The 11,183-nt window shown below is 50.2% G+C and overlaps 1 protein-coding gene and 1 non-coding gene across 7 annotated transcripts in view; one reads left to right on the top strand and one right to left on the bottom strand.

Moving 5' to 3' along the window:
• Positions 1-254: 254 nt before the first annotated feature.
• Positions 255-327, bottom strand: TRNAD-AUC (transfer RNA aspartic acid (anticodon AUC)). Its single transcript has one exon. It is a non-coding gene; the product is annotated as a tRNA-Asp (tRNA).
• Positions 328-7,422: 7,095 nt separating this feature from the next.
• The window catches only part of ZNF335 (zinc finger protein 335), a 23,080-nt gene continuing 19,319 nt past the window's right edge, over positions 7,423-11,183 (top strand). For 2 of the 6 annotated variants that reach the window (XR_012500653.1, XR_012500652.1), the window contains exons 1-3: positions 7,817-8,630; positions 9,938-10,178; positions 10,983-11,060. Coding sequence is in view for 4 of the 6 variants with exons in the window: in XM_074347348.1 (XP_074203449.1) it covers positions 8,430-8,630; positions 9,938-10,178; positions 10,983-11,060 (520 nt within the window). In the remaining 2 variants the exon portion in view is untranslated. Of the gene's footprint in view, positions 7,711-7,816; positions 8,631-9,478; positions 9,577-9,937; positions 10,179-10,982; positions 11,061-11,183 lie in introns of those variants that run through there. The other 4 variants (XM_074347348.1, XM_074347350.1, XM_074347349.1 and 1 more) reach the window with 4 other exon arrangements.

Raw genomic sequence — 11,183 nt, 5'->3', positions numbered from 1 at the left:
ATCCTATCCAGTCATTAAAAAAAAATGATACATATTTATACGTTCTTTTTTCAAAACTGAGTTTACAATGTTGTGTATTTATATGTTCTTATGGAAAACAGTCCAAGACAAGAAATATTGTGTGTCTTGGCGTGGGGGTGGGGAAGCAATGTCTCCAACAGTGAATATTATACATCCAGTGTTTACAGGTTCTTCTTTTTTCATTTTTTTTATTTTGGGGAAGGAGGTCATTAGGTTTAATTATTTGTTTTTAATGGAGGCACTGGAGATTGAACCCAGGACCTCAAGCATGATAGGCACACACTCTACCACTAAGCTATACCCTCCCTTTCAGTATATACAGATTCTTAAAAGACATTTCTGGATGGTACACAAGGACCCAATAACAGTGGTCACCTCTAAGAAGTCACACTGATATTGAGGGACAGGAAGAGCGATTTTTACCTGAACTTCATATCTCTTGTACTTACTGAATTTTTTTTAACCATGAACATAGACTACTTTTTGCATACAGTCCTTTTTAAGGTTAATTTTTCTATGATGAAATAGTTCAGGCATAGGAAAAATATAAATAATAATGAAATAAACTCAGGTTCCTGCCATCCTGGTTAAGTAATTTAACGTGAGTCACAATTTGAAGATCCCTGTGCATCCTTCCGTGATCTCACTCCCCTCCTCCCTCCCTAGAGAGAACACCATTCTAAATTTGGTGATATCCAATATACATGTTTTTATTCCCATGCATTTAAAAAGTCTTTTATAATTTCCTTATCTGTCAATAAACACTATAGTGTTTTGCATGTCTGTCCTTTATACAAATAGTGCTAACCTATAGTATGGCTCTTAGATCCGGGCAAGTCTGGCTTTAGATGGGTCTCCCTCTGGCCTTTCTCTGTCTGTGCCGCCCTTCACAGGGCAAGGATTCTAGGAAATGTGCACGCCTGTCAGCCTCTTTGAGATCAAACCCAGGGTACCTGTGACCCCAGAACATCCAGCCCAAAAAGCACCGAGTCTGCCTCCACCTCCTATGCAGGACTCTTTTCAGGGTCCAGCCCGCTGAGGGTGGACCATCTACCTAAGTGTGCACCCCTAGCCCAGAGAGGTGGACAAGAGCCGACTGTTGGGGAGGGGTGGGATGAGGACTAAATGGAGCTGAACCTGGGCTAGAGCGCCCACACACAAAACGGGGGATGGTGTGGGATGCAGATGGAGGCTTGGCCTTAGTTGGTATTCTTGCCTTGGACTCCGCTCCCACCCCCAACCCCCGCCCGCCCAGAGAGAGAGAGATTAAATTATGTGCATTTGGCAACTTGCTTTGTCACGCAACATTACATTTTTGAGCATTATCTATGTTAATATCTATAGCTCCAGTTTGTTGATTTTTTCACTCCCACACAGTATTTCTTAAAAGTTTTCAAAGTTTCAGATCCCCGGCCCCTCACCCAGAAGGAAGGAAAGGAGCTACATGGGCTGAAGCATCTGCACCTTTTGGGAAGTTCTGCCAGATGCAGCTCAACAGCCCGATTTGGAAACCGCAGAGAGGTAAGCGCCTCTTGGCATGCCCCTGGCTTTGCACAGGCTAACACTGTCTCTTGCTGCTGCCCCTCCTTGTGGTCCCCAAGGTCGGCCTTTCCTGGATGGGCTGCTGCACAGGCCACCAGCCCAGCGACCTGGTTCCCGTCCGGGAGGCATGATGGAGGCAGCGCGCGCCCCCTGCTGGAGAGAAACGCGAGCCGAGCTGATCGGTCCCTCGTCCCTCCACCCCCAACCCCGCCCTCACCCAGCCTTTACCCTCAGCCTCTAGCGCTCATTTAAGGCCAACTCCGCTGGGACACAAATAACTAACATCTCCTCTGCTTTTAAAGAACGTTCACACATAAAATAGACACTCTAATAGCTCATTTTCATGGAGCCTTTATTAAGAATAAAGGAGCGCCTTTGAGAATCTGCAGGGCTCAAATCCAGGTCCATCCTCTGATCTCTATGTGACCTCTGGCAAGTCATTGGACTTCTGAATAACTCTGAGGTTCCTCATGAATAAAATGGTACAGTAATGTCACCTACCTCATAGAACTGCTTTGAGGATTAAGATGATGCCTGGTATTCAGCAAGGACTCGTTACTATTTAGATGCCAAGTCCAGGGCTAAGATTTCTCCCTGTGACCGAGAGCTTACTTGTGCCAGCTGCTGCTCTATGTTCTTTCTGTTGATTGTGTCATTTAATCATCACAACTCCATGTGGTGAGTGCGCTTATGTTCACCCCCACTTTACAGAGGAGGAAACTGAGGCACAGAGAGATCAAGCAGCTTACCCAAAGGCTCACAGCCTGTCGGTGGTGGAATGTTATTTGAACCCAGGCAATTGTACTCCAGAGCCTGGACCTTACGGCTACATCCTTGCATCTGTCTGGTGAGGCGGGTACTCTGCCCACTATAGAGCTGGGGACTCTGAGGCTCAGAGAGGTGAAGTGATTTGCCTCTAATCACACAACTAATTAGCACTGGAGCCCTGGCTTGGACTCACCCCAGTTCTGTCTCTTTGCATTGTCTAGTGTAACTCCCTGACAATGCAGCCAGCATGGTGATGCTGTGTGACAAATGAGGATGCTGAACTGAGACGGTTGAGTGACTTGCTCAAGGTCACAGAGCCACTTAGTAGGGAGCTTCTTCTGTTGGGGGTGGGGCCCAAGGACATTCTATATGGGGGCCCAGCACCTCCGCGGCACCCTTCTGCAACCCCTGGCCATCTCTTGTCTTTATGATCACAGCTCCTGTTCCCAGGCATCCGAGTTCAGCACCACTTGCTTTCAGGCCAGCCTCAGCACAGCTGTCACAGCTGTGCTCTCAAGCTGTCACTCACCCAGATCCTGGCCTTGGCATTGGCTCCCGAGGCTTCCTGTATGGCTCAGGGCTCAGATTCCATGCCCCTGCCCTCTGGGAAGCAGCTGGTACCATGGAAGGAGCTGGAGTTTGGAGGTTTGGAACCAGATAGTCCAGGGTTTGAGTCCACTTGCATCTCTTCATTTCTGCAAGACCTTGGGTAAGCTTCATCACCTCCCTGCACTCCTGTTTCATCACCTCTAAAATGGGGGTAATGATCAGTGCTTTGCAAGTACCTGTGAGGATGAAATGCAATAAAGTGTGCATAGCATCTGGTACACAGTAGGTGCTCAGTAAATGTTAGATCCCTTTGCTAATCCTTTGCTCCAGGTCTATGTCCCCTGCCATTCATGTCCCCTTCTCACAGGTCCAGAAGCCCCCACCTTCTCTTCCAAGATGGCCTCTTGACCTGTATAAGATATCTCCAAGCCAGAATTGGGCTGGTGTAGAACACACATCATTTCTGCTGCCTGGGGTAGAGGGGACAGGCATACAAACACTGGCCCATGGGCAGAATAACATTACCATATATAACTCAGCCACTGTTCAGTGGCCCATCAGGTTGGCTGATCACCTACTATATGTCAGTAACTGTTCTTGGTAATGGGGCTACCGTGGTAAATAAGACGAGATCCTTGTTTGATGTCTATCATTGAGAACTTACATACTCAGTGTTCAGCCCCGGGGCTAGCCACCATCGATAATGATATTAGGCCCACTTCTGAGCACTCACTCATTTCTCATTCATTGTTTCATTTAATCCTCACAGATCTCATCAGAAGTATTAATGTCATCTCTAATTTATAGGTGAGGGAACAGAGTTAAGAAGCATAAAAAGGAGCTGGGGGCTGACTGCAGACAGTCCAAGCCCAGAGCCTGAGCTTCCCTGTACTGCCCATGAATCTCCCTTTTACTCCTCAAAGGTTCTATTGTTGTTCCCATTTTACAGATGAGGAAACTGAGACTCAGAGGGAATGAAGGCTGTCCAAGGTCACAAAACATATAAATGTGGGTGCTGGGATATTTGGAGCCTAGATTTGGCCTGATTCCAGACCCCACATCACCCTACCGAGCCAACTCATTCAACAATCATTTTCTTCCCAGCAGAGAAACAAATCAGACCCCGGTCTGGCTTTGGGAGGCTCAATCTCTTGAGGAGTCTGGGAGGTAACTGGCAGCCTCGCACTGTGGTATATATGCTATGACAGAGGCATATAGAGGGTGCTTGGGGAACTCACACTAGGGAGACAACAACTCTACCGGGAAGGAGTCCTGGAAGGCTTTCTGGAGGAGGTGATGCTTAAGCTGGGCATGGAAAGGTAAAGAGCCTAGAAGAATCAAATAGAGTTGGGGGCTGGTGGAGAGTTGCCTGACAACACATGCAGGATATGGCCCCTTCCTAGGTATGGGACTATTGGGCGAGTTAATTTTTCTGTTTATCTCTCCTGGTCTAGGTAATGCCCTGTCCTCTCTTTGTAGCTCTAGTCCTAGAGGAAGGCGTGGGTCTCCTGAGTTGCTAATCTCAGGTTTGCCTCAATTTCCCTTAATCACTCTTTCAGCCCTTCCAACAACTTTGTTTCTAATTTTCCAAATTAGACTCCCTCATATTCTAGGCCTGTTTCCTTGTCTGTAAAGTGAAGGTTCATTCAGTAATGAGGATCCAGTAGCTCCCTTGGGACCACAAAACTGTGCTAAGTGTTGGGACTATCACAGGAAATGAGACAGATGAAAAGACATGAAAATCCTTCCTACCCGTCCTGTCTGTGTAATGATCAGATGAGACATTTACATAAATGACACCTGCTACCTGGGTCTCAGGAATTGCCTGCACAGGCAAACACTCTTTGGCCTACTATTCTAGTTGGGCAATTGTTTTCTGAATCCAAGTGTTCTGGTTCGAGGGCCTTTCCCTCACTTCCCCTTCCATCCTCCAATCCTGACAAAGAAAGATTTAGGACAAATAAAACGAAGCCTTAATTTACACCACAGGGAGTCAACTTAAAGGTCTCATCATCCCAAGTGGTGGTACAGGTTTAAGCTATAAATAGGTCTTTTAAGAACAGGTTTGGCTAAACCCAAAGATGACAATGACATACAGAGAGAAGGTAGTGATGAGCCCCACAGCATCCACCTGCTGGCCGCCTCCTCTCAGCTCTGCTGTCCTCCTGGGGCACCTCAGACTGTGGGAGGAGCACTGGACTGGGAGTCAGGAAACCAGAGTTTGACCATCTACTGACCATCAAGTGCATGACTTTGGACAAGTCCCTTCACTGCTCCTGAGGTTCAGTTTCTCATCTGTAACATGGGAATATTGAGAATCCCTAGGATCTCAGGTTGCTGTGATTACAGTTTAAAAATGCATATAAAGCACCTGATGAAGCACCTGGTACTTGGTGAGGGCTCAATAAACATATACCAGCATGATTAGAATTTGCTGCAGGAGATCTGGCCTAGAAAGGCAGCCCTCTCCGTTAGGCCAGGAAACTTGCTGTGTGATCTTGAGCAAATCACTTTCTCTGGGCTTCAGTGTTTTCATCTGGAAAATGGTAAACTAGTAACCACTCTTCCTGGCTCAGGAAAAGATAGTTGAAGGATCATCTAAGAACCAGGTAGTGGTAGTATTACTACATGAGAAACAGGACAGCAGTTTTACGAGTGTGGAGTCTAGAGCCAGATCGCCTTGTTCTCAGACCCAGCTCTACTCTTACTTAGATTCCTTAGATTTACTGTCCTGTGCCTGTTTTCTCATATGTAAGATGGAAAAAATAATGGCAACTACCTCATAGAGTAGTTATGAGATGAAATAAATTAATGCAGATAAATGCTTAAAACAGTGACTGGCACAGCGTATTTTAGGTATTATAATTAGGAGGCATACTTCACATGGTATTTAAATTGCTTAGGGCTTTGGAATCAGACAGACCTGTGACTGTATCCCAGCTCTATCCTGTTGGGTGTGTGACCTTGGACAAGTCTCTTCCCCTCTCTGAGCCTCTACAGTCTCCTCTCTACAATGGAAGACTGTAACAACCCTTGCTTCCTTCAGGTACCATGATGCAGCAAAGCACATGTACAGTGCCTGGCATGTGGTAGGTGCTCATGCAAGGTGCTTTCCCTCCTCTTTCCCTCTTAGCTCCTCTCCTCAGCATTTTTCTCAATGGTCCACTTTAATATCCTTCTGACCCAGAGTCTCTTCACGGCTTCTAGAAGTCTCTCCATCAAAACTGAGGCCAGAACTACAATTGCATGTTCTGGTAGGAAGAACCCTGGATTGGCAGGCAGAAAACCAGGTAGGTTGGCTTGCTTGTCTTTGTATGGCAGAATTCTATATCTTGTTTCAAGCAGTCATGACCTTGGGCCACGAGCTTTCCCTCTCTGGTCTTGGGCTCCATGAAAAGGCTGTTACCTTCTATATCATGATATTCTGTAATCCTGTGATTCGGTGGCAAAGGCCAAGGTTAGGATTGGGCCTTAGTTGGGCTGGGAATGGGTGCTGTGGAATTACTCCCAAGTACCCCAACATCCTTGAAGGAGGTGACCTGGTCAGAAGCAGGGTACAGCCTACTGACATGGGATGGGGGTTGGAGGTGGCTCTGCAGGGCTGAGGAATCCAGTCCACACTGGAAAACTGCCCAATGGTAGAAAGCCAACCTGCTATCATGTCATTGTTTACCTATCTTTCCAGGGCTGCTCTGCGGACCTAGTCCTACAGAAGCGGGGGAAGAGAGGGTGGAGGGCGTAGCCAATCCAGAAGCCTCATGCTCTATTCCCCTTACCAAAACCTGCTCCTAGGAAAGGACCCAGGAAACCAATTCATAGTCAACTCATAGGTACACACAAGGTGCTCAAAGCACTTTGTCTTCAAATAAGTTTTCTTTGCAGGAGTTTTTTCCCCCAAATTTGTACTTTTCAATTGACAACTTATGCAACACAGACACTAAGAGACAAACCAGGGCGCCAGGCTCCTGCGCAAAATTATATAAAGGTTTAAACAGAGGATACTGCCAAAGGTGGCATTTCGGGCATCAGGAGGTCATACCTTTCCGAAAGGCTGCACACCTTTAACTATATCTATATTATTTATATTGACCAGAAGACAGCTGCGGAGAATATCTTGACGTCCAGCTTTATTATGTAACAGATTTGTACACAAAGCTACGAGCAGAGAACTGACTCTCCCCTTCCCCAACTCCAGCCATCCAGGCTTACAACCCGAGTCCCTTTACTTGTAACTTTGGACCAGCCATTTCCATCTCCAGGCCTGTTTCCCCATCTGTAAAAAGATTATATGTTCCCCTCCTCCCACGACTATCAAACCTAATCGGGAAGGATTTGATTGGGTTCGATGAGAATGTAAACTAATCGGTTAAAAGCCGGTAACATTTCCTCGTCTCCGAGCCAAGCCAAATCTTCCCGGTTGCTCGCTTTTCGGAGCTGTTCCGGGAAAGGCGTGGCCACCGGGAGCCACGCCCAAGGAAGTGGGACCAGCCTTAGCCGCGCCCAACCCTGCGGCCCAGGGAAGGGACCCAGCAGTTACGTCACATAATCATCCTATGTATGCCTCCGCCGTGAAAGTAGTCCCCAACCCCTAGTGGACTCAGTCTCTCACACTAGGCGACATATAAAATTCTAGATTCTCTTCGGACTCGCTTATGGTTGTGAGGCCTTGGGGCCACCTTCCGGTACACTGGAAGCCTATCGTTCTCCGTATCGTCGTAGGAAGTAGTTCCGGCCTACGGTAGGCCGATGGGTCCCTCCGCAGCAAGGGAAAAAGGATGGCGACCTCATCGATGCCGGAGTCGGAGAGGAACGCGGTTACGAAAGCGTCAGGTGAGCGTCAGGTGGACTCAGGTCGCCCCACCGCACCCTGCCGTGAAGTGGGGCAACACTGCGGGGATATCCGGCGGCGAGGTCCGGGCCGGCGGGGCTGCCCGAACAGGGCCCCGGGGTCCCAGGCCCTTTAGTCGCTCTCGCACTTGCCTGAGCGGAAACCGGCGCCGCCACAAGATGGCGTCGGGCCTGGAGCGCAGGCAGCGCCGGGGACAGCCCCGAGTCTCCAGGCCCCGGGACCGTAGCTGTCAGCCCCCTCCGCACGGGAACCAGAGGAGGGGGGAGCAAGCCGCTGACCCAGGGGGCCTGCGGGCTGTACCACCGACCCTGCACCCGGGGGGACTCGGGGGACCGAAGGGCTGAACCACTGAGTCCGACGGGGCCCTTACAGCGAACCACTCTGCGGGAGTCATGGAGGAGAGGAGGAAAGGGTCAAGATTACCCGCCATTGACCACCCTCCCGGGGATGGGGGAAGGGCCCGAGACTGGGAGGCAAGGCTTCTCGGTCATGTTTTCCCGAAGCTCCCTTCGCTCTGCACGAGCGAAGCCCCACCCTGTCTACAACTCAGTCTTTGCATCAGCGAAATGGGCCCACGGGTGCAGCTGGGTGGGCCGGCGGGGCTGGGGAGGAGGCCCACCTGTTCCAGACCCCATCGGCTCCTCTCGCAGAGTGAAGGCTCCGGATCCTGCGCCCCCCTGTCGGGCGGCCCTCGGAGCCGATGGAGGAGAACGAGGTGGAGAGCAGTAGCGACGCGGCCCCTAGGCCTGGCCGGCCCGAGGAGCCCTCTGAGAGCGGCTTGGGTGTGGGCACCTCTGAAGCCGTGTCGGCCGACAGCAGCGACGCCGCGGCCGCCCCAGCGCCGGCGGAGGCCGACGACACTGGTGTGGGGCAGAGCTCGGATCGCGGCAGCAGCTCTCTGGTATGGACCGTGCTGGCCGGCGTGGGTGGAAGCAGGGACCGCAGGCAGCAGAGCCTGGCAGCCAAGGGGAAGCAGTCTGCAAGGCTTGCTTATAACTAATATTTGTTTATGGTTTACTGTGAGCCAGGCATCATGCCAAGCCCCTAGCATGGATTTTCTCATTTAAGCTTCATACCTTGTAAGACACATAACCGTTCTTTTCAACATCTTACAGAGAAGGAAACTGAGGCACAGAGCCAGGATCCAGATCTACTGTGCTATTCATTGTCCTCACTCTTTGAGATGTAGGTTCAAGTCTTGGCTCTACCTCTGATTCACTGGGAGACTTATTTGAGCCTCAGTCTTGGGTCTGTAAAATGGAGTAGAAATATCAGTTGCTGAGGGTGCTCTGTTGTGAGCTCCTACCAGACATTTTCTTGGAAACGCTTTGTAAAATAGTCTCCTCCTGGCTCTGCTGCCTCTTAGCTCTGTGAGCTTGGACAAGCTACCCAATTTGTAGTCTTACTTTTCTCATCTGTAAAGTACCTGCTTCAGTAGATTTTGGGGGGAAATTAAATGAACTGATACATGCAATTAAAACAGTGTTCAGCACATGGTAAGCACTCATAAGTATTAGCCATTACCATTGTCATTATCTGCAAGGCAGTGATCATTTTCAGTACATCACATTATAGGGGTGCCCAACAGTAGCCCTCACTTTGGGGTCCACGGGTCTCATTAATTCAGCAGAGATGGACCTACCATGTGCCCAGCTTGTGCTGGACCCTGGGGATACAGCAGGACACGAGAAAGATGTGGTCCTGGCCCTTATGGAGGGTAGAGTCTGACCAGGCAGACTTATACTGCAGAGTGAACCATGATGAGATCGGGGGACACAGACGCCTGCAGCATTGAAGACGGAGAGGTCCTAACTTGGCATTAGGGGTCAGAGTCACCTTCCCAGAAGGTACCATCTAAATGGGCAATGAGAAAGCTGGGTAGGAGTTAGCCATGCTATGGTGCTGGGGAGTATTTCAGGTAGAGGGGATTAGCTTATTCGAAAGCCCAATGAAAACAGGTCCACCTGGCTTTTGTGGAGGGTGTGGAGGGTGTGAGGCCTTTTACCTGACCAGAGCCAGGGATCCGGGGGCTTGTTCTTGGGAGGCTCCGTGACTACAGAGCTTCTCCCACTGGTCCTCAATGGGGTTGAGGGTGTGGGTGGCTCCATTCACCATGTCCTTGGGCCAAGGGGCCCCAGGTGGGTGGCAGCCTGCCCTGCCCCATCCCTAGCTCCTGAACTCCCTCTCTCCCTGTTTCCTGTCCCGCAGGAGGAGGTATCTGAGAGCAGCTCCAGCACAGACCCTTTGCCCCATGGCTACCTCCCTGATTCATCTTCTGTTTCCCATGGGCCAGAGGCAGGGGTGACAGGTGGCCCCCCAGCCCTGGTGCACTCCAGTGCGCTCCCAGACCCCAACATGCTGGTGTCCGACTGCACGGCTTCTTCCTCAGACCTGGGCTCAGCCATCGACAAGATCATCGAGTCCACCATCGGGCCCGACCTCATCCAGAGTGAGTCAGGCCGCCTGGAGCAAGAGTTGCCCACAGGGGTTTCCCTGCAGAACCAGCTGTACAGGCTCGGGCAAATAACCTTACCACTCTGAGTTTGTAACATGGGAACAGTAACCTGGTCTCATGGTGGTAAATGATGTGAAGGTTTAATGAGACAGTGCAGTACAGAGCCTGACATGAGAAGCACTCACTAAATATAGAAACAGTAATTCCTAACTTTGTACTGAGGTCTGTTCTAAATATTCTACATGCAGTAGCTCCTTAATCCTCTTGGTAACCCCAAAAAGTAGGTTTTATTATTATCCCCACAGTCTGGATGAGAAAGCTAAGCGAGGCACAGAGGACATAAAATAACATACCCGCTGTCATCAGCAAGCATTGGGCCATGAGCTCAGACCGTCTCACTCCAGAGCTGGTGCTCATGATTGACCACGCTACCTTCTGTTATTAAAGATGTATGTAAGGGCTGTAGTACCTGGAAAAGCCCTGGGATGGTCTAGAAAACCAGTCCTAAGAAAATGATGCAGGAGCAGGGCCTTGACCTTGGAGAAGTTTGGCAAGGAAAGAGGGGACCCTCCATGTTTAATGGTTTAAGGCAGGCAGCTGGGAACTGGCTCCTGGGCCAGCATGTCACTCACACCAGACCTCCTAACACCCTTGCCCTGGACGAGAGGTGGGCAGCGGGGCAGCTGAGGCTCAGAGGGGCAGTGCAGCTGGCTCACAATCATGGGTAAGTAAGAATGAGTGTGGGCATTGACAACTGTCATTATCAGCTGGGCATCCCCTCCCCACATCTCTGCTTAGGCTGCATCACCGTGACCAGTGCTGAGGGTAGCGGGGCCGAGACCACACGGTACCTGATCCTACAGGGACCAGACGATGGTAAGACCCCAGGCACCAGACCCAGGGAACCATTTAGTGGGTCAGGGAGTAAGAGCCAGAGGCTCTGCCACAGACTCAACGTGTCATCTTGGCAGGTAGGTTATCCACTGCTCTAGGCCTCAG

The sequence above is a fragment of the Camelus bactrianus genome, chromosome 19 (assembly GCF_048773025.1).
Source record: "Camelus bactrianus isolate YW-2024 breed Bactrian camel chromosome 19, ASM4877302v1, whole genome shotgun sequence".
NCBI classification, from domain to species: Eukaryota; Metazoa; Chordata; class Mammalia; order Artiodactyla; family Camelidae; genus Camelus; species Camelus bactrianus.
This window is presented reverse-complemented; position numbering and strand designations above follow the sequence as displayed.